The sequence below is a fragment of the Artibeus jamaicensis genome, unplaced genomic scaffold, assembly GCF_021234435.1.
Source record: "Artibeus jamaicensis isolate MK-2021 breed Jamaican fruit bat unplaced genomic scaffold, CSHL_Jam_final contig_354, whole genome shotgun sequence".
Taxonomy (NCBI): Eukaryota; Metazoa; Chordata; class Mammalia; order Chiroptera; family Phyllostomidae; genus Artibeus; species Artibeus jamaicensis.
This window is the reverse complement of record NW_026521803.1, coordinates 30,526,636-30,552,441: the sequence shown is the minus strand read 5'-3', so window position 1 is coordinate 30,552,441 and position 25,806 is coordinate 30,526,636. Positions and strand designations below refer to the sequence as shown.

Sequence of the window (25,806 nt, the reverse complement as noted above, 5' to 3'; positions counted from 1 at the left end):
ATGGGTTCTGCTTCTCTGAGTCTAATACACACGGACCCACTATAGAAGCGGGAGCCATTGTCTTAGGCTTAGGGCCAGCTTCTGCCACGTAATGTCCACGTATGTCTAATTAAGTCTCTCTGAGTCTCTGTTTTGTCACGTGTGAAATGACACGGAATGATCTTGCTCTGCCTGTCGTGAAAACTGCCGCACTCAGGGCCAGGGGGAGGGCGGAGCTAGGGGCCTTGGAGATCAGCGCCTCCAAAGACCCTCAGGCCCAGGGCCACCCACGTGGCACGCCTCCTACAGCGTCTCCTAAAATGTTATCCCAGATGTCCCGCAGGTCTTACGTTAGCCGTGGCCCTGACTGCACAGAGTGAACGTGGGGACGCTGGGTAGAGGAGCCCTTGACCTTCCGAGGGCAGGAAACGCGTAGTTTTTATCTGTATTTTTATCTTTATATTCCCAACGCCCTAGCATTTGGCAAAGAGTCTGGCACTGGGGAGATGCAATAAATGTTTATTGAATGAGTGAATATTTGTTTAATGGCACGGTCAGGGCAAGCAAGGCAAATGCGGTCAACAAATAAATAGTGGGGCTCTAAATAATCAGTCTCCGAGCAGAAATTCGGCAAGGTATAAAAGAGCATTTGTTACATTAATGGGTTGAGAGAAGACCTTGCCCAGAAATGAGTTCGCTGCTTGACACCTATTTGCGAGGTGCAGCAGAATGGGATACATGTAACCCGACCAAAATGTGTACGACTTGTCGTCAAAATCTGGGTCCAATGCCCTTGACCCTAGAAAAAATGCCCGATTCAAATTGTGAAACTCCAAGGAGCAAAACATTCTGTAAAATTCATAACATTTAAAATGCTCTCCTCCTACTCCCTTCCTGAAGGGAATTTTTTTTTTAAAGAAAGAAATACAAATAGTTACTTTAAAAAAAAAAGATGTAAAAGTCACTCTATTGCTACATTTTGGGTTGCCATGTTATTTAATTATATTAAATGTCATTTCTCCTCATCCAAGAAAAATCTTTTCATCATCTTATTTTTGAATAATGTATATATAGCCTTAAAAGTGTTCATTTGGGGAAATAAATTATTTGCACAAAATCTGTAATAAGGAATTTAGTTTTACTTTTCTTCTTACAGAGGTTTAAATTTTAGGGACAAATGGAAAGCTAGAATTCTCTTTTCTACCGGGACCAAAATCAAAGAGAGAATGCCAGCTAATCTCTTTCTTCTAGGCCGTTACCCACCCCCACCCCACCCCACCCCCCTCTAATGAAGGAACCGCACAATGACTAGCTTTCTGACAGGCCCCTGGCTTTTAAAATGAAGGCAAAACTCTGGGGGCATGGACTTCCCACTCAAACATGGACTTCCCACTCAAACACTTCATAAAAGTGAAGCTGATGACACTCCTGTTTCGTAATTAAATGTGTTAGTTGCCTAGTAGATACATGGATTTAGTATGTGATTTCAGATGGAACAACTGAGAGGTGAAAATGCTCTAAGAGAACAGAGAGAGAGGACTTGGCCTCTCTGCTTTCCCCTCCCCCTCTGCCTTCCCTGCTCAGCCCCATTGCTATAAAACAAAGCAAAACCAACAAAACATTCTTTAATCTATTATTAAAATAAATTGCATTTTATTGTGCAGGGATGTGCACGGCAGTTAAAAGCACTTCTTAGATCTTTTTTAATGCTTAAAAGTGTAAAAAAAACCAAAGACCTCTAACTGTCTATTATTCCAGTAATCCCTGCTGGTTTTTTGAATTGAAAGCAATAAATGCCTTTGGTAGAAAATTCAAACAATACATAAATGTATGCACTTGAACTAAAAGCTTTCCTCCTCATCCAATTACTCTCCTCAAGGGAAACTCCTTTTAATGATTTCTTGAGATTCTTTTCAGGAAAAAAATTGGCTATCTCAGCATATATTTCTTTAAAAATTTTTACATTCATTGAATTATAATATATTCTCCTTTAAACCCTGCTTTTTCCACCTAATTATATACCTTGAACATCCCTTTGTATCAGCACATCTACTGTATTCTTTTTATCACGTTCCCTGGTATTGATTGTATGAGGGTACTCCAATTTATTTATTTAACCCGTCCCCAGCTGCTGGACATTCGCAACAAGGTTTTGCTGTGGCCAATAGCATTTCAGCGAACACCTCATTACATTTATCTGGATGCAGTCCTTCACATGGGTTCAAAGTTACCTGGGGCCAACCTTCACAGTCGTGCAAGCTGTGCAAGGCACACAGGCGTTTGTCACTGGGTGGGATGCTGCTGGTTAGGTCCAGGGGAAGGAACGTGCTAGGTGATGTCCACCACAAACTTGAACAGAGACGAGGATGGTGGGGGACAGGGGCAAAGATGAGAACAAGGTGAGAAAAGAGAGAGGGGGTAAGAGAAAGGAAGGCCGTGGGGCATAAGTGTGGCCTCTAGAGTGAGTGACAGGACCCACAGAAGAACTCTGGCTGCTCAAAGCAGGAGAGGAAGCAGACCCCAGTCTCGTGAGCTCACTCGGAGACTCTCGGCAAAGTCTCCCCACTCACTCCGCCTGCCCCTCAGCCCCCCTGCTTGTCAGAGAGGCATGGAAGCTGACTAAGCAGCGTGAGAGTGTGTTGGGGTGTCGGAAGCAGGGGCGAGGTGACACAGGGCCCCGTCTGTGGGGTTGGTGCAGTTCTCTTAAACAACGGAGCACGTGTAGCTGCGGGCGCTGCAGAATCAGGAAAGTAACGTGAGAACCTTTAAAGTTGGCAAAGCGGCCGATCTGTAATGTATCTGCAGCTACTATCAGGGACAGATAGCCGGGAACGGTCTTGTTTTGTATTTCCCTCTTGTGATGAAACTAATCTGTTTTATGTTTCATCTTCAAGGACAAAATGCAGCTTGCCACCCTCCCCAGCGCGTTTAAAGGACAGCACCATTCCTGAGGTTAGTCACATGTGCCTTCCTGCAGGATGTATTCTGAGCCTGGAGCCTGCGGGCCGCCCTCCTCTTCGCTTGGCTCAGGTAAGAAAGCCCGCAGCACCTCGGGTTCATCCGATTTCTTTAAACCTTGTAGGTCGAGGCAGTTCATTGGTTGCTATAGATTTAACCAGTGGGGCTGAACATGTTTACATAAGTTTATGACTGTATTGGTGATGGCTGAGAGTAATTAATGTCTCAGGTAGGAAAGGTGTTTAAGCTTGAACTTCCTTTTTGAAAAAAACTTTTATTTGCATTTATTTTATGCTGAGTTTATTCCCAGGCCATATGCTTTTGTTTCTTCAGTTTCTTGGGGGATATCTTTTTCTTCTTGGCAGCAAACTGCTGTTTTTCAGAAAGGATCACCTATTTCGACATGGCAGGAGGGGTTCATGTTAGGGGTTAACCCGACCATGACCTCGATCAGTCTGGAGGCGCATCCCAGGGGCTTTGTTCACCTAGATGAGCTCAAGACGGAAGAGCTGATCTTTAAACTCTTATGCAAAGCATTTCTCTGCATTTTTAAACGGGTGCAGCAACGTCTCTGAACTCCATCCACCTTGGGTCCCGCTGTTTGACTGGGGCTTCCAGCACAGTAAGGATAGATGGCATGCACTGCTTCTGTAAAGTGACATCTTTCAGAGACTTGGTGGCTTTTCAGCTAGCTCAGCATACCTCTGATGGTCTGGGCAGTGTCACGAATGTTCATAAAGTCAACGTGGAAATTTGAACCTCTTGACTTGTGGGGTTTTCTGGGTCAAGTGAGTAGCAAACTCCTCTTAGAGATCATTCCAGGCTGCAAGTGAAAGAACTCAAACTCAGTCTTGCATTCCGGTGCTAATAATAATCGTCAAACAGTAAAGTCAGGAATGGAAGGCAGGACAGCCAGAAGGTGGGTTGGACAACGACAGGGCTGAGAGCAGCTTTTTGTTCAGAGAGTCGGCAGAACTGAGGAGCTTCGGTCCGCTCCCCATCTCGTCTCCTGGGCATCAGGAGGCGAGGCCACAGGAGGCCCCTTCTTCCCCCTGCCAGAGGGTGTCTGGAACCAAGGGGCAAACCAGGTGCTTCTCCACGTGGCATCTCCTTCCTGCAAAGACCGTTGCTTTTATGTGAACATGAGCCAGAGCTGTGTAGCGGAGTGGCAAACACACAGGGCCTGAGAAGGATGTCAGCTTGCAGCAGGCAGCTCTGTGCTCTGCCATCCGTACAGGTGGCTGGTGGAAGAATTTAGGGAGCCTGAGGTTGCTGGCTCACCTGGGCCATCGGCTGGGCCCCGCAGCCGTCCTGTGCCTGCCTCCTCGAGTACCTGTCGTCTCCATGTCTCCCTGCTAAGCTGTCTTTGAAAAGCCCAGGTACAGGTGCTCTTTCCTTCCAGAAGGGTCCCCACCCTCTGTCAGCTCCTCTCTGTGGCACTTGTCGATCCCCATGGGCACATGAGACCACGTCTCAACCCCTGTCTCGGCCAGTTCTGCAGGGGGCACAGCCTGAGTGTTGTCCTACCCAACAAGCGCTCTGCCTTGTTGAAACCTGGATCTCAGTAAACACTGAAAGAATGACAAATGAATGAGCGAGGAGCTGGCACTCCTAACTGGTGGCTGAGGAGGCAGCCGATTTTATTTCTTTTTTGGGAATAAAGATCAAGAGAGGGTATGGCCTGGCCAGGGGGTATACCCAGAACAAAGATGCGAGGGAGAACCTAAAACCATCCCTTTTTGACAAGTTCCCCAGTGAGATGATGCACAATCATGGAAGGAGGGCCTTCTGACGATTCCAATGCGGGAGAGAAACCATTCTGATGGGCGACTGTCATTTGTCTTTCTCTCCCAAGTCTAAATTGAAAGTGAATTATTGATTGGTTGACTTCTGCCATTTTCACAGGGAATGTAAATTAAATCATTGCCCTTCATGACTTTTCCAGTTGCATCAACCACCCTGTACTTCTGACGGAAGGAAAATACTAATTGAAGATGAAAAGAGTTGTTAAACAATCGAATGCGTAATTGTGGTGTGTTGAAGCATGTCACGTCATCTGCATATCAATATGTTGCCATCGAGTTATCCAAGGAACTCCCCTCTTATTCCAGGAAGAATTCCCTAAGGCTACATTAGAAGAGTTTTTGTTGTCTTGGCTGTCAAGTCCTGGTCTGGATGCTTCCCAAGTGTGTGTGGTGTCTGGGAGTCTCTGGGCCGTTAGCTCCATCCACGGCCTTCCTGGGAAGTGTTTAACTGAGGTGAAGCTGGGTCAGAAAGGCTTCCGAGCACCATTTTCTCATTCTGCCTCTGCTTTTCTTTGTGGCTTTAAGCAACACAGGAAGGCTTGTTTGTACTTTAGTTTTCCCATTTGGCAACTGAGAAAAACACTATTTTTCTGTCAAATGCCTTAACGCCAGACTACAAAGAAGCTTCAGACATAAGGAGTGATTCATTGTGAATGTATTACTCCCACTCTTGGCAGAAAATCCACCTCTGGTTTTACTGAAAAGATAAAGACTAATTTGATGACTTGCTCATCTTTCTCAGTTTCTGTTGACACAACTCTATCTCTGTGGTTGTCTGCCGTCTGCAGACAAAAAGGATGCATCAGTCTTCTTCCTCTCCAGAGAGAACCCTTTCTCAGCTCTTTGATCCCTTTCTCAGCTCCTCAACCCCGCCCTTGGCCTCTCCCTGCTTCACTCTTCACTACTCGCCCACCACATCTTAGGCTTCCCTTCAAGTGGGTTTCTAACAGGCCCCAACTGTGTTCTATTTGAGAAAGTACACAAGAAAACCAAAGTGCCTTTTCTTGACCTTGCTGTCTCTTCAAGTCTACTTATTGCTTTCCTTTTGCAGCAAAACATCTCAATTTCCTCTTTCGACACAGCCCCTTAGGTTTGCTAGCTTCCTTTCTCCCTCGATGTTGAAATTGCATTCACAGAGGTCGCGTGGAGGGTGGGGTGGCCTTGTGGGCCCGGTCCAAAAGGGCATTGTTTCGGCCTCATTCTTGTTTTCTCAGGAGCATTAGTTTTCTTTCTGTCCACTTTTTCCCTTCAGCCTTCCCTTCTGATGCACTTGTCTGCTGGTTGGGTTTCCCAAACTTACCCCTGTGTGGCACTGTGGCTAAGGGTCTGAGCTCTGACTTCAGCCAGCCCGTGGGTGTATTCTGACTCTGCAGGTGGCAAAACACATGGCCTGTGGGTCTCGGTTTCCCCATCCTTGAAATGAGGGTCATAATATGTGTGCTTACGTAGGGTTTGTTGTAAGAATCACACAAGGCAGTCTATGTAATATTTATTCTAATGTTTGGCCCTTAGAAATAGTTAATAAATATTATTTATTAGCACAACAACATACTCCAGAGCTTTGAAAATGTAATTTTTTATCCTTTTAGGATATATTTCCTCCTTAACTCAAACAGGGACAAACAATAAATAATTATTGATAAGTGAATTTGTGCACATTGTTGGCATATCCAGAGAAGGAGGAATGATGGGGCGGAGGGAAGTTCCCAAATTCTGCATGTACCATTACCTAAATTCAGGGTTTTTTAGTTTGTTTTGTTTTACCAGTAACTCATTCACATTGTTGAAAGTTTAAATGGGTTCTTTCAGGTCCTGTGTTTGTGAGGAGCAAGGGGCGCCGACAGTTAAAGCTCTAGTTGTTGGTGCTCCAATCAGTCACAATGAGGCCGCCTGGCCCAGAACACAGTGTGCTGTTCTTAGATTAGATGCTGCTCTGACAGGATTAGGGAGACAGCGCACAGCTGCGGCTTTGTGCGCAGGCTGCCTGGAACCCGTCCATTGAGTGATGCCGCCATCTAGTGGCAGCACGGGGGAGCGGTACTGGGCAGAGCCCTTTCCTTTGGGCAAGAGCCTCGGAATTGCCGTCCATTCTTTAGAAAGAGTAGGTGAGACCCGGGACGAGGGAAAGGATATGGGGGGAAACACAGCAAGGGGGAGGAGGAAAACACTTCAGCACAGGTTTGGGGAAGTAAAGGGCACAAAGGACGCCTGTGCCCACCTAGAACAACCTTGTTGATATCACACGGCAATTCCTTCCCCCATCCCAACACCAGCTAAACTTTGATTTTTTTTTTTTTTCTTCTTCACTTTCCAACACTCTGTGCAGACCTGATATCCTGAACAGACCTTGCTTCACCTTCTCATTTCTCTTTTTCTGGGTTAGGAATGGAGGGCTAGGAAAATTGAGCCGAATCATCTCATCTGGCTACCACCCCAGGAGCAGCGGCCCCAGGAGCAGCGCCCCCAGGAGCACCTCCCCACGCGACAGCCGCAGGTAAGGGACAGGCGAGACTGCGGCAGGGAGAGGCTACGGTCCACTGGGGCTCCCCAGTCCTTTCAGGACTGTCATTCTGGTCACTGAAATCAGAGCGAGTTGATGTTCTCTTTGTGAAACTGAAGTGAGCGATGTTGACCATGCAGGCGTCCCCACCTTTCGTTTCTTTTCACAAGCTATTCTAACCCCTAGTGTTATCAATCTGCCTATGATCAATACATGGATTGTATAGGTCATTGTAGTGAGTCAGCACAGCGCTTTAGGGTGGAGGGGACTGGAGGGAAGACACTGACGCTTCCAACTGGAGCGTGTGTAGTGAGTGGGCACACTGGCCGCGTCTTAGAGCGCAGTGATGGAAAGGAGCGACTCCGGGGCTTCGCTCTGCCACCCCCGGCTGGTGGACTTCGGGTGAGTTGTTTACGCTAGTCGAAGCCCCCGCTACCCTTTTCTAAAATGGGCATGATTAAAGCTACTTCTCAAAGTCACCGTGAAGATTATTAAATGGCATACAGAAAAGCCTGCATATTTAAGAGACCAAGACTGTATTTTAGAGCATTCATGGAAGAAGTTGGTTAAAGGAGAGAATGATAAAAGACGATACCTCAAATAATTTATTTTACCTTAAAATATAGAATTTCCCTATCTTTAAAAAACAGTTTATTTATTTATTTATTTTTAGACAGAGGGGAAAGAAGGGAGAGAAACATCAATGTGTGGTTGCTTCTTGCGTGCCCCCCCACTGGGAAACCTGGCCTGCAACCCAGCCATGTGCCCTGACTGGGAATCGAACCAACCAGGTTCCTGGGCCGGCGCTCAACCCACTGAGCCGCACCAGCCAGGGCAGAATTTCCCAATCTTTCATGCAGGGACATAGCCTCTTCTCTGCATATGAATCCGCTCGTTGGTGTGTCCTGAGTTGTCCTTCTTGCACAAGCCACACACGTAATACGTCATTTGTAAGTTCTGGTTCTTTCAGTGTAATGAGAATGTAACGACATCTGGGAAGACGCTGATAAAATCACCTTCTGCAGAATCATTCTAATTCCAATAACCATTCCAGATTATTAAAACTTTTTCTAAACTTTTAGTGTCCATACCTCGTTATATAGCAATTGTTTTAACAGCTTCCCATTGGTGAATCTTCCCAAAACATTCCACCTTGCTTTCATAGAAACAACTTGCTTTGTATGCGCATATGTCATGAGTTTCTGTAGCATTTAAATTTCACAGTTACGATAACAAGTCCGGCTGTCATGAACTGATTCTTGGTAACATGTCAGGATGAGTGCAGCAGAGGTTAGGAGTGAGCACTGTCCACCACAAAGCTTTTGGTGGACCGTTCACAGGTGCCTGGAACCTGGCCTGTTGGTTAGGCAGAGGTCAGCAAAAGCAGCTTCCCCTGCAGCATATGCAAAATGCTACATACAGTACTCAGCATATACAATTGCGCAATAAATGGTGCGATAAATATTGTTGTCACCATCAATATGTTCAGAGTTGAAAGGACTGTTAGAAATTGCAAAGTTCTTCCCCTCCTTTTACAGGTAAGATCAAAGTGTTTTGTAATTTTGACCTTTATAATATACCTTAGGAAAATCTGAAGCATGAGCCAAGATGGTCTATTTGTACGAAAAAGCCACTAGAAAGAGGCAAAGTTGTGGGGGGCAGGGCCTCAGGGAATCACCAGGGTGGAGTGAACAGTGTGAGCCAGGCTGATGGAGTCTCAGATAGAGTGCCTACCTGCTGACTCTGTGGAGGGCTCAGCAAAGGAACAATGGCGTAGCAGCACTTCTGTCTGGGAGAAAGCTGCCCCTCATGTGCTCTCCCTGAAACCAGACAATTCAGTTCTTCCCTGTGGGTCCCTGGTGCCTTTTGAGCTGCTGCCCCAATGCTGGGGCTCAGAGCAAGTGAATCCGAGTACGTCCATGTGCTGGCCCTTTAAGAAGAACACCTGGACTCCAGAAGCCTAGGTCTCAATCAGTCACAGTCCCCTCTGGTTTTTACAGCCAGAAGTTAGGTGGCCTTCTCTTCCCAGCACTGAGACCTTGGGCGGGGGATCCTGGTGTGGGGCTGGGATCACTTGCTTTTCATGGGGCACTTACATCCTTAGTTGTAGGACTTCAGCTAGATTTCAGGCTGTTCCAAATGATGGTTGCTCTGTAGTTTAGTTGTAACTTTGATGTGGTTTGGGGAAGATGTGAGAACCTCATTTACCAACTCTACCATCTGGACCGGAAGCCATTTTGTTTGATTTTTTTTTTTAAAGGAAACTGTTTATTTAAGAATAGCATCCAAGAAGAGTGTATAAATCATAATCTGTACAGCTCGATGTAATTTTCATTTTATTTTGAAAGTGAAATTCACTGTGCTTCACAAATACATGCCTTCAATCCCTTGCTCTCTGCAAAGACCCTGGTGCTCTCCCAGGACTTACCCTGGGTAGGCGGAGCTGCTCCTCTGACTCTGCCCCCTGGCCCCCTTGCCTGGCCTGGGTTCATGGAGTGTGCCAGTTCTGTGGTTATTCCATTTCCAGTGCCGAGGTTCCAGACACCAGCATGTGTGTAGCATCACCAGGCACCTTGTAAAAACATGCATTGTGCAGACCCTGAGCTTCCTGTGATTCAGATCCAATCATTATGAGCCGGGCCTGCAGTTTATAACAAGCACCCCAAGGGCCTCTGGAATAGGAGGTCCAGCCAACTGTGAGAAGTGTGTTCTCTGCACCAAAGATCAAGATGAACCCGACAACCTGTGAGACTGAACCAGATCAGATTTAATCTTATGATGGAGAAGTGGGGAGGTGGGCAGGTGTTTGCTAGCAGAGGTGGTGAGCTAACCACACGCTGAATCTGCCGTGCAGAACGCTCAGCTCTCCTTTACTTTGCCCTGTTTGACAGCTTTTTATGGCATTAAATTCTAGATGTGCCATTAAGAAGCGACAAGGCTGGATGCTTGGTGCCGTCTTCTTTTTCTTCTTTGACTGTCAGTGACATTTTATTTGGGAAATTGCTATGTATTACATAGGTATTAACTTCCTTTCTTTCATCACTTCCCCTAAATCAACCAGAAAGACAAAAAAAAAAACCCCATATAAAGTCTTAGTTTCTCTAAAGTCTTAGGTTTTTAAAAAAAAACTTAAATGGTACTTCTTCTTTATGAGGATGCTGCATTTTAAGGAGGACTCATAGTCTGTCCTTATATTCATAAGCAGGCTTCCTGGGGGGAAAATGGTCAGTGTTCCTGCTTCCTTCTAACAAATCCACTTTGTGATTATGATACATTATCATTCCCCACTGACACCTTCTAAGAAACTTGATTGCTGGATGCATTCTTCATTTGGCAGAAATCCACTGTGGCTTTGCGTGGGTTGCCTAAGTGTCAGAAACAGCAGTGTTGATGTTCTGGTTTTGAGAGGGAAAATATATGAAGATATGTATGGACATGCAGACATTCCTGGGAAGAGCAAATGGAGGAGGGTGAAATATGGTGTGCACAGAGTTCAGAAGGCTGATGGACACTACTTGGTTTTGAATTGTGTGGCCACCAGGCACCAGAGACTGGAGTGTAGGCCAGAAGAGAACTCTTCACGGAAAGAAGTGTATTCAGACCCTGCGGAATGACAGCTTCATTTTGTTCTGAGCAGATGCAGGGAAGAAGGAGCGGCATGGGTTCTCTGCAGTGAGCGGTACCCTGCTCATGGTCACATGTGGGCATTTCTGCAAATGCTCTGTCAGCCTAGGCTCAGGGAGAAGCAAAAAGAAGCATCCTGTTAAAGTACACTTCCACCACTCACTCACCCAAGACCCCAGGCCTCCTTAGCTCTGTGATTTGCAAGGCCAAAGTGAAGTTCAGAGTTCTTTGTCACCGGACTGTCTCAAAAGACCTAGTGTTGCCAAGACAGCAGCAACACCACTCAGAAGGGTGTGTGCCTTGATGATGTTCACATTGTCCACAGGGTGGTCCTGGGAGTTTGCTCTCATTGTTGCTACATGAGTCAGCAATCCTATACCTGGCACTCATGGCCCAAAGTGGTGTGTTTGCTGTCAAGCCACTGGGCGGGAGCTAGGGTTCTAAAGAACTGGCTGCTGTTACTATCTGGCCCTGCATTGCCATTGCAGGAATTCCAGCCCCTGTGAATTTCAAGTCTGGATGAAGTTCATCTTCAAATTGCTTGCCCTACATAGATGTACCACCTTGATCTGTTCCTGTTGGGTCACTTCCCAGGATCATGGAGTCTTAGATGATGCTATGGGGTTTGGTGCCATTGTACTAACCTCAACGCACCAACTCGGCAAAGCGCTTACAGGTCTTTGGAGTGTGCTTGCCCTATAGCCCCAGCACAACGAGCCCATGCTGGGATCCACATGTACCCTGGCCGCTGGCTGCTGGGAGGCCGGAGAGATCGCTGCCGTGCTGAAGATGGAGGGCCCTTTCTTCCTGGATGCTTGGCTTCTGACGTAGGGAAATCTGCCCTGGCTCTGCTGACCCTGTGAGAGGAGTTGAGTATAAAGGACAGGGAACCATGTTCGCTGTCATCCCAAGGGGGACAAGCTTTAAACATGACTTTCTTGTGCCTCAGAACAGAGAGAGGAAGCCCGTGTCCTCCTTGGTGAGCAGCCCTCAGCCTGAGGGAGCTCTGGTGCTTTTATTTTGTTTCTTAAGATTCTTATTTATTTGTTTTTAGAGAAGGGGAGGGAAGGAGAAAGGGAGGAAGAGAAACATCAATGCAGGAGAGAAACATCAACTGGTTGCCTCTTGCAAGCACCCAACTGGGAACCTAGCCTGCAACCCAGGCATGTGCCCTGACCAGGTATCGAACCAGTGACCTTTCAGTTTGTAGTCTGACACTCAGTCCACTGAGCCACACCAGCCAGGGCAGTTCTGCTTCTTTCAAACTTCCCATATTCATTGTCAGGCTCCTGTCAACACTCATCCCGAGCGTTCAGCCTGAAGACTGGCAGGTTCATTTGAAACAGAAGGTTGTGTGCAGGAAACCCCTGGAAAGAAACCTCCAAGCATGCTTTGTTGTTGTTGTTGTATTCTGTTGTTTTGTTTTTGCCCTAGTATAACCTTTTAAGCCCTTGATTCTGGAGCAAAATGGTGTTGCAACACTGGTTTCATCCTCTTCATGTGTTGGTTCTTAAAGTGTGGTCCCGCCTCCCAGCATCCATCACCCAGGAGCTTGTTAGACCGTGAACATCGGGCCCTGCTCCAGATGTGCAGAATCCAGGCCTCCGGGAATCTGTGTTTTCACAAGTCTCCCAGGTGATTCTGATGCACACTCAGATGTGAGAACCACAGGCCGAATGGAGAGCTTATGGGGATGCCTTTACTCAAACAAACAATATATCTTGCAAATTGGTGGGGCTGTAGTCTCCTGGAGTTTTATTTGGGTCCCTCATTGTAGTGGTAAGAGGAGGTCAGCTGACCAGGGAGGAAGGAGAAACAGGGCTGGGGCTGTGGGAGAAGAGGCACTTCTATGGACCTCTCAGTGTCTTCCGCCCGGAGAGCGTTACCAAACCCGGGGGGAGGGGGCAGGGGCGGAGATGATGGAGAAACCAAATCCCTAAGTACCTCCAGGTCAGCCAGGGCCGAAGGCCCAGAGCACAGCTGTGTAGCAGGGCTGGGCTCTACCAGCTACCTGCGTTTACATAAGCTCAAGACTCAGGAACAGTCAGACTCATGGACATGGACAACAGTGTGGTGATTGAGGGGAAGGGCAGTATGAAAAAGATAAATGGTAGTGAAAAAAATACAATAAAAAAAAGAATAATCAGTAGGGTGGCCACACACCATATATAAAAACAGACTCAAAATGGATCAACAATCTGAATATACTCAATACTATAAAAATTCTAGAAGAAAACATAAAAATAAATCTTTATGACCTTGGACTTGGCAATGGATTCTTAGCTATACCACTAAAACCATGAACAACAACACTGAAAATAGATAAATTAGACTTTGTCAAAATGAAAAATGGCTGTGTATCAAAATGAAAAATGGCTGTGTATCAAAAGACATTAAGGAAGTAAAAAGACAACCTACAGAGGGAAAGTGTCTATAGATCACATATTTAATAATGGTCTACTGTCCAGAAACTATAACGAACTCTACAACTCAAAAGCAAAAAGATAAACCATCCACTAAAAAATGGGTGAAGACACTTGAACAGACACTTCTTTGAAAAAGATACACGAGCCACCAACAAGCACACAAAAAGATGCCATTAGTCTTTAGGGAAGTACAGGCCAAACCCACAACGACATGTCACTTCGTACCCACTAGGTTGGATATAATAGTAGTTTACAAGCCTGGAAAACAATGACTGCTGGTGATGTGGAGAAATTGGAATCCTTGCATATTGCTGATTGACGGAAATGTCAACTGGAGCGTTCCCCTGCAGAAAATGGCTTGGTGGTCCCTCATAAAGGTAAACATAGAGTCACCATCTGACTCAGCAAATCCTCTCCCAGGTATACACCCTGAGAACTGAAAGCAGGGACCCAAACAAATCCTTGTATGCCGGTGTTCACAGCAGCTCTACTCACAATAGCCAGCGCATGGAAACAGCCTGAGTGTCTGTCAGCAGATAAATGGATAAACAAAATGTGGTATGTCCATGTACTGGAACATTGTCCAGACATGATAGGGCATGAAGCACCAGTACATGCTCCAACATGGAGGAACCTCAAACAAATTGTGATGAGAAAAAAACCAGACATAAAAGGTCACAATATTAAATGACTCCATTTATAAAGAATACCCAGAACAGGTAAATTCACAGAGACAGAAAACAGATTAATGGTTGCTGGGGAATAACTTCATAATGGGTATGGGGTTTCTTTCCTTGTGGGGCAATAAAAAAGTTTAGGGCTAAATAGAGGTAGTGGTTGTAGGACACTGATAATATAACTGATTGTATGTTATGGGGACTTTACCTCAGTAAAAAAATGAATGGTGTACTCTTATCTACAAAAGACAATTGAAACTAAACTCTGGTGGTCAAAGTCCTTCCCAGCAGGTCTTCCTGAAGCCTTATCTGTTACCATTCTCTGAGTTACTCCTGTTCACGAACCCATGTCAAACACTCTGCGTCTCCTGAAAGCTCACTCTAGTGCCAGGGGAGGCCTCTGCCGGCCACTGCAGCCACAGTCCTCTCTTGATTCTTGCAGCTCTTAACTGCTTATCCTTACACTTGAAGTGTGGTCCTGGGACCAGCAGCCTTGGTGTCCCCTCAGGAGCCTATCAGAAAGGCACCATCTGGCACCCCCACCCTGGACCCACTGAGTCCGAACCTGCATTTTAACAAGACCCTCTGATGATTCAAATGCCCCTTAAAGTCTGAGAAGCGCTGGTTTCTACCAGAAGCCTGCAGTTAGGCTGGAGGCCAGAATCACTTTGTGAGCTGTGTTTATTTATAATACATATTTTAAATAATATATACATTTGGTAGAGTGACAGACTCTAAGTATATATATGTATATATACATAAAGATATATTTTTTAAGTAGTAAAAAACAAACCTCCCTGCTGCTTCAGTTGCTCAGATTTCTTCCCCAGAGGCAATTTTTATTCAAGGTTCTTGGCTACTCTTCCCTGTTCTGCGCACATGCAAGCAAACACGTACCAACTGATTTCCCTCCCCCGCTCTGTGTTTACGCAGATGGCAGTGTGCTTACACACTGAGTTGCCCTTCTCACACTGCCATTCACTACGGAGATCATTTTAGCACGTAGACGGCATAATGCTTTTTAACGGCTGCAAAGTGGCCGTCTGTGGTTGTATAGTTGTCGTGCACATGTGGAAGTTCTCTGTGGTGCAACTGTTAAAGGACATTAGGTTGTTCTTGCAAAGCTTTGCTGCCCCTCCTTCGGGAATATCTTTGAGCACACGACGTGTCAGTGTGTGACAGAGTTGCTGAAAGGTATGTGCATGTTAACATTGTAAGAGACATAAAAATCTCCTCTAAAAGGCAGAAAGAGTTTATCTTCTTGGGGAGACTTAAAGAATGTCTCAGGCTACTTTTTTACTTCGACTGTCTGTAGGAGTATCTGTTTTGTTTCTGGTTTTGTTTTTCGGTGATTTTGATACAGGAAGGCTATGGGGTGGGCTGGAAAGCAGGGGCACGTGTCCCGAACCCTGTACTCTGATTCATCCTGGGCCGCCTAGAATTGCTCTGTAGCTTTTCATGTGGCCACTTAACCTCCTCACCAAGGTGACAGGTTCCTAAGGACAGGCCTTGGGAAGGTTGTTTCTTTATAGTTCTACCTTGTCACAGTGCTTTGTACAATGATGCTGGTTGATGATGAGACTTCAAAGAGTATTAGTGGCTCATATGATAGGGTTTTTTTTTTTCAGCTCCATGCACCAAACACAGAGAAGAATGCTGGGCCAGCGCCTTGCCATCCCCACTGCGCAGCCCAAGAAGAAAAGGACATCAGTGACATCTTTCTTTTCCAAGGTCTGACACAAAATATTCTGAACGAATGTCCCTCCCCAGCAGCCACTTGGTGACCCATGTGCTTGCCTGGTCTAAATTCATCAGCTGGCTGCACTGAGGTTCCTCCTTCTAAACAATGTCTGATAATAGTTCTTTAAACACAGACAGGATGTTTACAGAGTCACAAGAACGTGAGTTGGGATGAATGTAGCTTGCTGTGAAATTCATGAAAAAATATAGATTGAAGGGCAGTGAGTGCTTAGAGATAACAACAAGACTTGGTAATCACTCAAGCACCAAGTGGGGCTATCGCTCCCATCTCCAGCTCCCCACCCTATAACTAAGGATGGTGAAGAGGTGGCTTTTTTTTGAGACGTTGTCTGCCTCTTGCATCATCTGGCTCTGACTCCGGCGCACGTTGCCATGCCCTGAACTGTGCAGAACCCCAGGGCCTTCTGGCCTCAGGGCTCATGAGTGCACAGTGGAAATAACCCAGCTCTTACCCAGCAGTTCTTGGCGTTCAGTCCTCGATGCGTAGGGTTCTGGGTCAGCCACACAGCACTGCCCAATTCTGTGCTCCTTGTGCATTTCTTTTCCTAATCTTAATTAGGAAGTTAATTATGTAGATCAAACTAATATACAGGATGGGGGGAAAGGAGGTGCGCTGTTGTATGCAAAACACAGTTTATTGTTGTATTGTTATTAATTATTGTATTATTTTCCAAACAAACAGCTGTAAACCTACTTTAGCTCCACCCTGTATCCCCAACAAAAAAATCAGGTGACTTTTGATGGAGAAAGAGTGTAGAAGAAATGTGTAAAATTGAGCTGGCCACACAGGATCCTGTCTTGAGGGAGGGATTGAGGTTGGGGCTGGGGATGACTCTGAACACTCCCGAATCAATCCATTTTTGACTCCCCACCCAGGTCTCATGGAAACTGAGGTCCCGGAAGCAGGAGCCTCTGAAGAATGTGTTTTTCATCTTGGCAGAAAGAGCCCGGGACCCCAGTGCTAAAAAGCGTCACATGGCCATGAGAGGCCTGGGGACCATAGCCCGTGAGAAACCCAACAAGGTAGGCTGAGAAGGTGGCCTGCAGTCCCTAGGACTGGGCTCTGGTACCTCAGGTACTAGTCATCATTGCCATGTAACTGCTCACCCCGGACCTGGCAGGAGCCCAGGCACAGCGTAGCTGGGTCCCCTGTTCAGGGTCCTGCAAGGCTACCATCAAGGTGTGGGCCAGATTACATTCCTTCCCGAAGCTTGGGGTCCTCATTCTAGCTAACATGGCTGTTGGAAGAATTCAGTGCTTTCCAGTTGTAGGACCAAGGTCCTTATTTCCTGGCTGGCTGTCAGTCAGGAGCCACTCTTAGCTCCTAGAGGCTGCCCACTCACAATATGGTAACTTACTTCTTCAAGATCAGCAGGAGACTGTCCCCTGCCTCTCTGCTAAGAAAACTTATTCAACATAAGTAACCTTGGGAATGACATCCCATGAATATTGTCATGTTCAATAGGCTGGATGCAAGTCATCGGTTCCTCCCACCCTCAGGGGAAGGAGATTACACAGGACATGACTCATTTGGGGTCATCTTAGGGTCATCACACCTCAGTATTATCTTGGGAATAGAGTTGCTAGCCTTGGGAATAGAGTTGCTGGCATGATTAGTGCACAGTTGGACATAATCCTCTTTGGTAAATTCAATTTATTTTTCTAATAACTTAGGCTTGTTTAGCAAAAATGTTTCCCCCACTTCCTCCTTTAGCATCTGTCAACTTTAGTGACCATTTCATTTTGTCCCCAGTATGTCTCAGAAACCTAGATTATCCAGTTTACCACCCACCTTGACCCACCCTGCCTACCCTTGTCCACCCAAGGGCCATGCTTCCAAATCACTCTCTGCTCTCCCTCTAAGACTGACTTGGGCTCCTGGGTCAGGTTCGTGGAAGCGCTTGTCTTTTGATGGAAGTTGTTGCGGCAGATCCCAAAGAAAACCATAATCTCTCAGTTCAGGTCCTATGTTGTTGGACAATTAGAAGTACAGTTGCTTTTCAACTCATGGGGAGCAATTCCTGTGAAACTCATGTTTTTAAAACCTTGATCCCAGGTGAGAAAGTATAAGAAAATTGTGCTAGACCTGCTGGTCCACGGGTTGTATGATCCCATGAGTTCCGAAGTCATCCATGAGAGCATGAAGTCGCTGACTGTCATCCTGGGCAAGATCCAGGGGAAAGGTTTGGGCTCCTTCTTCATAGACATCACCCTTCAGACCAGGACTCTATTAGATGACGTAAGTGAGACAGCTCAGAAGAATCACTGGTGATGGAAATCCGAGTGGGATTAGAAATGTGAGCCTGGGTGGTGTGGGGCTCAGGGAACAAGATCTCTATTATTCATTTATTTATTAACAAGTCTTTTTAAAAAATTAAATGTATTCAGGTGACATGCTGAAAATGTCCATATCACTCCAAGCAGTGTATAGATTTGGTGCAATCTCCATCAAAATCCCAAAGATATTTTAAAAATAAATAAAATAAAAAATAATCAGATCTTCATGGAACCCCAAATGTTACAGAACAGACCTGGGGGTAGTGAATGATACACTATTACCGAATGGACCCACCCTTGTGCTCCCGGGGTCCCCCACCCTGTATTAGGTTCACCTTGCATGCTGCCGAGGAAAGACATCCCTCAAAGCCAGAGATTGGAGAAAAGGAAAGAGATTACTTATTTACAGAATTATACAAACTTAAGAGTAATGACTTAATGTCTTCATTGAGATCCCAAAGACCCTTAGAATAGCCACAAACTCAGTCCTTCCTTCCCCCTCTGCCCAGTCTGGGGTACCGTATCTCAGAAAAAGAAATAGAAGTCTGTGGTTCTTCTCTGCCCAAGCCATGTGGTCCCCAAAAGATGCCACATGGCTGCTGTGCCTGGGTTTAAACCCCAGTGCCAATCTTCCTCTGCCGCACCATTTCCAACTCCTCCCACAATTGGCCACAGCTGCCAGCATTCTCATATTTTTTCCAGCTTTACTGGGTTGCCATAGTAAGTCAGGGCAGGTGTGGCCCTGTGGTGTAGAGCCAATCATATCCAAGTTCTCACGCAGGCTCTGTAACCAGGAAGAGTTGCCTACTCCCATCCCACCCTGGCTCAAAGCATGGCCACAGCTGTTTAACATATCTATGAAACTAGCTAAAGGTTATAGATATGTTAAACAACCATTCTAGAGGTTAGCTGCAAAACTGTTGCTATTCAAAACAACTCTCAATGGCCCTGCTCCCTGCGTCCCATCCCCCAGCTCAGACTTGTAGGGGTGAGGACATCCTATATATATATTTTTTTTCCTAATATTTCTTGGACACTGAGTTCTGGACCCCATCACAAATCTCTATTTGCCCCCCCCCTTGGCTGCACCCTGTTACACAAAGACCTCAAATAGTCAAAGCAATCCTGAAAAAAAAAAGAATAAAGATGCAGGTATTATACCACCTGACTTCAGATTATGCCACAGAGCAACAATAATCAGAACGGCGTGGTACTGGCAGTACAACAGACGCACCGACCAATGGAACAGAACTGGGAGCCCAGACATAAAACCACATGTATATGGGCAAATAATTTTTGACGAAGGTCTCAAAAACACACAATGGAGAAAAGAAACTCTCTTCAATAGATGGTGCTGGGAAAATTGAAAAGCCATATGCAAAAGAATGAAACTAGACTATAGTTTGTCCCCATATACAAAAAAAATAATTCAAAATCAAAGACCTAAATATAAGATCTAAATAAGTTACATAGAATAAAACATAGGTACTAAACTTATAGCCATTCATCTTAGAGAAGATTTTATGACTTTGACCCCCAGGGCGAGGGAAGTCGAGGCAAAACTAAATGAATAGGACTATATCAAACAGCTCTTACTAAGAGGCTGGGACTGTGCTGAGGGTTACAGAAGACATAAAGAAGGATAGGATTCCAAAAACACCCCTCAAGTTACCATTGTAAGAGAGAAGTGGATATATATACACTGATGATGAGGATGATGGTGCCTCTCTTATAAAGGTAGCAATAACAACAGTGGGTATCTCAGGAGCCTCTACTGTGCGCCAGGCATGGTGCTAGGCAACTGACATGGATTACTCACATAATCTTCACAATGACCCTGGGAGGGGGAATTATTATTATCTTCACTGTGTAAATGAAGAAACTAAGGCAGAGAGGTTAGGTAACTTGTGGAAGGTTCCCAGAGCCAGGGAACCTTCCACAAGTGGATATGAAACCAGGCCTGCTGACTCCAGGGTACTGTACTCTTAACTGCCAGGTGACAAGACAAGCTGAGCAAAAAGGGCACTGATGGAACTGTTAGGGCTCTGAGATACCTTCCTTCTAAACTAACCTGTAAGCCCGCTCCAGTGACATGTATGTACGTACACACACACCCAGAGCAGTGAAGAAAGCACAACACGAAAGCAATTTCTGGATGCATCACATGGGCTAAACAGTGTTTAAAAAACTTCACCAAATCTTCAGTCTCAGGTTGCTCCTTTTGCCCTAGGAGCCTCCTCCCAGCCCTGTCCCCTCTGGTCCACCTGGAGCTGGACAGGACCAGGAAACACTGACATAAAAGCCCTGCACCAAGAGTTAGGTCACTTCTCTGTTCCCTGATAATGTGACCCTGGCCCTCAGTTTCCTCACCGGGGAAGGGAGATACTTTGGAGCAGACAGCTCACCTCGGAGAGGAAGAAGGGGCTGAAAGGGCTGAACCTGCCGACAAGCACTCAGGGACAAACCAGCAGGGTTTGACTAACAGCAGGGAGAGTCGGCTGGGTGTCAGGGAATAAATCTGTTATTTCTACCACCAATGGGAGAAACGCAGACCAAAGATAAGAGAGACGACCTGGCAACAATGCTGTGAGGAGTAAACAGAGAACGGGTCAAATGCATTATGGAGTAGCCAAAAATTTTTTTCTTTATCTATTGACGCAGAAAGAGCTCCCAGCTCTCTCGTTTGATGGGAAAAAATGAAGGTGCAGAACAGTGCCACGGGATGCTTTTACTTTTATAAAAACATTGCAAAGAACTGCCTAACACGTGCTTTTTCTTAGTCTTCTGGAGGGATACACACAAAATTCACCCTATTAGCTTGTGGGGAGGAAAATTTCATGGGTTGAGAGGGGTAGGAAAAAGACTGACTTTTAGAGATAACCCTTTTTGGTTATTTTGAATTGTGAACCACATTAACATATTTTATCACCAAAACAGTAAGTAATGAAGAAAAATGTGGGGATCTGGAAGTAGCACTAGGGATCCCCAAGTCAAATCGTCTTCTCTGCCGGCAAAGAGGTTCATTGAAGACTCAGCCCCTCTCCGCCCCTCCCCCACCCCAGCCAGCCACGTGCTGCGGGCTGGGTCTGAAGCCCCCCCTGTAACCTGCTGTGGTTTCCTCCCATGCAGTTGCCTTTTGGTAACGACCTGGATTTTGTTGTTTTGTTCCCTTGGGAACCGCAGGAGAACGACAGCCTGAGATGCTCAGCCTTTGTCTTGTTTGGGCAACTGGCTGCCTTTGCTGGGCGGAAATGGAAGAAATTTTTCACCTACCAAGTTAAGCAGACGCGGGATTCCCTCCTGATCCATTTACAGGATAGAAATCCCCGGGTTGCCAAGGTAAGTCCCTGACTCTCCAACCAGCCGCAGGAAACCTCTGAGCCATGGACCCAGGGAGCCTCAATGCTCCCTGTCCTGTCGGGTCCAGATGCCAGGCTCTCAGCTCCAGCCAGTTCAGTTACAAACGCTAAGCAGCACACCGCGTGAATCCTGGAAAAAGTGCCCCCTCGCTGCGGGATGGCTCTCGGAGCAGGCGTGTTCTTTCCCACCTGTGCCTGCCCCACCTGCCCAGTCCCAGCCCCTGGTGGTGCTGGAGGAGTTCAGGTCAATGGGGCGGGGTCGGGGGGGGGGGGCAGAGAGGCCTGGGTTTAAGTCAAGGGGCAGCCGTCCACATACTGAGGATATTTATTCAGGCCTGTTAGCTTTTGTCATTGCACCTACTGGAGACTTCCTACTCCTGGCCACTCAATTTCCTATGGAGCCTTCATTTTATTCTTGGAGAAAATATGTCCTAACAGGGTTGGATCAACCTCAGGGCTGCTTGCAACTGGGACTGGGGGGTGGTTTCAAAACCACTGGGAACAAAGGGTTTCACCAAACCAACTGTCTTCTTTAAGTTGGGGAGTTGGGGTGGGGAGAGAGATGGAGATAGAGAGAGAGAGAGAAGGGAAGTTAGCTTTAAGAATCCAGTCCCACTTTGGATGGGACCACAAATGTCCTTCCCACCAGCCCCAAATTATAGACATGGTTCAAGTTTTCAAACTTCCTGTAGACCCTTTCACACTCTCAGTGGCGCCCACGCCGCAGATTGGGTGAGGTCCTCTTCCTTGGTTGGGATTAGAGAACTCTCTAGTAAAGCATATGATTGTCTGACCACTGTGCTGTACACCTGAAAGTAATACTAACTAATATATTGCAAACGTAAACTCTAATTGGAAAAAATAAAGGGAATTCTCTGATATGTTTGACACTAAGATGGTAATACTATTTTTCTCAGGCTTGCAAAACCACGTTTCGAGCCTGTTCTCCCTACCTGAGACAGAGGAGGGAACGCAGCTTTCAGACTGAAGATCAAGGGAACCCCAAGCTCTGCTGGCAGCTGGTGAGTGAGTCAGGGTTGGGGGACCCTCCTGGAGGTCACAGTGTCCTGGTGTTAATGCAGAGGGTGGAAGGGCGCCGGGGAGTTTGCCCCTCCCCCCCATAAAGAACTCAGATCAATTGCTTAGATTGTAATTGACCCATAATGCAACGTGACAAAACACCTGGAAGATTAGGAACAAAATACATTGGCAGTTTCATTCCACATCATCTGATGGACCCAGGCAACGACGCCTCCAACTCTGAGGATGTGCAGATCACAGGTCCTCATGCTCTGCATGGGACAATTGTCTGTGTTCTGTAGTTGAGGAGGTTCCTTGTCTCCCTGCCTCACCTGTACCTCCGCTAATTTCTTTCAGAGCCACTGCCATCCAGAGCTCCTGCAGTACTTCTACGCAAACAAGATTCTGTAAACGCAGAGCCACAGGGAAATGCTTCCACGTGAGCACTTTGCAGGGAGTGGGGGCTGATGTTGCCCTTTTCTAACTTTTCAGCTGTTGCTGCTTGCCTCTGGTGATTGTAACACAAAAGGGGATGTTGGGAGAGCAGTTAATGGCAAAAAATGATACTGCAGAATTGTATGATTACAGCCAAAGTAAGTCTAAATTGTTTTCACACATCAGTTTCTCCCATACAAATTTGATGAGAAGGAACATACTTCCTTTAAAACGTGTAAGGTCTATGTTGTTTCACGGCTTATGTCTCAGCTTTTTTCTCAAGTTCAACACTGTCACTTACCTTCTGTTTTTTTCATTTTATTTTAATTTCTGAGGCTTAGAAGATAACATGTATCTTAAGTAATATTTTAATCAGCTATTGGTACATTGCTATTTGCCACTGATACCTTTTTTTTAAGACCGACCGAAGGGTGGTGAAGGTTCCAAGAAGGTGGTTTGGAGGGGTAGCTTCAGTTTCTCACGATCGTCACCAGCCACTGCCTCTAACATTCCAAACAAGAATTAACGAAGAGGAAAAGTCTCTAAAGCACGTGTTGAAAAACCTCAGGCTGATGCTAACATGTGGAATAATATGAAGTCAACTTTATTGAGAATGTTTATAATTTACTGAGTGCTAAGAGTTGTGAAAGTTTTATTTAATACAACAACATGATGAGAAAGGTGCCCTTATTATCTTCATTTCGTGGATAGAAAACTGATGCGCAGAGAGGGATATGAAAGAACTTGTCCAGGATGACCCAGTAAGTGATGGGGCCAGAATTCAAACCCATGTGGTCTGACTTTTGGAGCCAACATTCAACCGTCATGAGGTACTGCCTTGTTATGGAATAATTGGTGGATGGTTAGAAATGTAACAAAATAAAAATGAATAAAAACACCCCGCGGCTCCTGTGCTTCTCTTTAACTCAGCTAACTTTTTTTTTAATGGACTAAGCATACATTTTTATTAGGTTAATTTGTGAGTTAAGTATATATTTTTGTTAATTACCTCTTAGCTATTATGTCAATATTTTGGTGATCAATCGTAGTTACATGAGAAGTCACAGAACTCTTATAAGAGGTTTCAAGAAAAATCTTTGTCCCTCCCACCTTCCCTCCAACCAGATTGCTCCCAGAACTTCTCCTATAGAAATTCTAGTATTACCACTGAACTTGGCATTCAGGTCATACCCTGGACTATGTCCATTTTGAAAATCAAAAACACAAGAGACTCATAGATGCTACAGGGGATCTTGATGTCGTTCTTGAATGAGGGACTCATAGTTTTGAGCGCCAGTTCTCTAGAGATGGGACTCAGTAACACAGATGAGGGGTGAGGTGTGTCCCAGGAGAGAAAAGAATGTGGGTGGTGACAGAAGGGACAGCAGGAGCCAGGAATGAATGAGTTTTCTTTCTTCTTGTTTTGCACTGGGGGCTCCCAGGTGTAAATCTGGTTTTGCCACTTACCAGTGTGAATCTGGATAAGTTAGCCCACCAAGCCTCAGTTTGTTGATCTGTGAAAGGGACATCATAACCCAACTCATGCACTTGCTCTGCTAAAAAAATTCATTTGATCACACCGAACACGTGGCACAGTACTTGGCACATAGAAGGTACTCACTTTTTCCTCCTCACTTCTAATATGCTTTTCAGAAATTGTTTCTTCTCTTCTTGGAGTTGCCCAGGTCTTCTGAGAGGTCCACTCTAGCTTATGCTATGGGGATTGCAGTATTACCTTAGTTCTCCCCAAGAAATAATTGTATCAATAGTGCTAAGGGAAGCCCTGTATCCTGCTTCCCATCAGAACCCTGAGAGTGTTGCTTTGACTTTATGGGATTGCAAATCAACCCCGGTGCCTTGACCAAGCATGAGTCTGTCTTCTCATAGGTTTGGGAATGACTCAGTGCATTTATTTATTTTTTGATGTTTTAAAATATATTTTATTAATTATGCCATTACAGTTGTTCTATTTCCCCCCTTCATTCCCCTCCACCCTGCACATCCCCTCCCCCACCATTCCCCCCTCCTTTAGTTTATGACCACGTGTCTCAAGTTCTTCAGATTCTATATTTCCCATACTATTCTTGCCCCCCCATCTATTTTCTATCTACTGTCTATGCTACTTATTTTCTGTATCTTTTCCCCCCTTCTTCTTCTCCCACTCCCCTGTCGCTAACCCTCCATGTGACTCAGTACATTTAAATGAGTGTGAAAGTCATAACTGAATGCATATAACAGGTTGTTCTTTCCCACTGGGCTCCTGTAGGGGTGCTGTGAGTGCTCAGGGCAGGAGCGGTGCCTTTTATGCCTTCAAAATTCCCAGAATGGCTCATGAGCTCCATTCATTCTGTCCTGAGGGTCCCAGCAGCTCCAATAATAGTTCTCCTTGGTATCTTTTGTGTGATCTTGTTAACAATTAATGCCCCACCTTCCGTTTTCAAGTGTGACCCCTGCAATCATGTTCCTTTCAAGCTAATGAATTTCCCGCAGCAATGGGTAAATGTTAACCAGGTAATGGACCAAGTGTCCCTCTTCAAGAAGAAAATGTTTTTGAGAAATGTAGATCAGAGAGCTAAAATGTGATTTCCTAAGCCACGCTGCTTGAGGCACGTGCCTCTGTCGTAACAAAAATGTGGTCAGAAATTCAAAGTTCTTCAACATCTCCAGTTGACTGCACCCGCAGATGTAGCCTCCATGGAGGGGAGAAGCTCAGTTTCCAGATATGAACTTGTGCGTGCTGGAAGGACACATGACTTGGCGTAGGACCCTGACATTATCTCTTAACTTGCTGGGTATCGTCAGCAAGTCACATAACCTCTCAGAGCCTCTGTTTTTTCATCCAGGAAATGGGAGGGAAACCCACCACATAAGATACTCTCATGATCGAGTGAGACAGGCTGAGTAAATGGTAAAATGTTACACCAGGAAATGCGTTGTCCTTATTCACTTGGTAGCCACCCATTATTGCAGCCTATTTGTACAAGG

At 45.8% G+C, this 25,806-nt stretch overlaps 1 protein-coding gene across 3 annotated transcripts; it reads left to right on the top strand.

The window, feature by feature from the left end:
• Positions 1-6,775: 6,775 nt before the first annotated feature.
• On the top strand, positions 6,776-23,689 carry MRO (maestro). 3 transcript variants are annotated; one of them, XM_037165087.2, is made up of 8 exons: positions 6,776-6,847; positions 7,126-7,236; positions 15,598-15,700; positions 16,607-16,753; positions 17,787-17,969; positions 21,191-21,346; positions 22,284-22,388; positions 22,879-23,689. In XM_037165087.2, exons 3-8 carry the CDS (start codon positions 15,602-15,604, stop codon positions 22,948-22,950), a joined length of 762 nt encoding a protein of 253 aa, XP_037020982.2. In that variant the 5' UTR covers positions 6,776-6,847; positions 7,126-7,236; positions 15,598-15,601; the 3' UTR covers positions 22,951-23,689. The 3 variants fall into 3 exon arrangements, with proteins under 3 accessions (XP_037020982.2, XP_037020983.2, XP_053520263.1); XM_037165088.2 differs by having other exon boundaries at positions 22,744-22,968; XM_053664288.1 differs by having other exon boundaries at positions 6,806-6,843.
• The last annotated feature ends 2,117 nt before the right edge of the window (positions 23,690-25,806 follow it).

Excerpts from the sequence above, each read along its gene's own strand:
- MRO (XM_037165087.2), top strand. The coding sequence starts at position 15,602 with ATGCACCAAACACAGAGAAGAATGCTGGGCCAGCGCCTTGCCATCCCC. Across the intron at positions 21,347-22,283 it reads GAAATCCCCGGGTTGCCAAG|GCTTGCAAAACCACGTTTCG; the intron begins GTAAGTCCCTGA and ends TATTTTTCTCAG. Across the intron at positions 22,389-22,878 it reads CCAAGCTCTGCTGGCAGCTG|CTGTTGCTGCTTGCCTCTGG; the intron begins GTGAGTGAGTCA and ends CTAACTTTTCAG.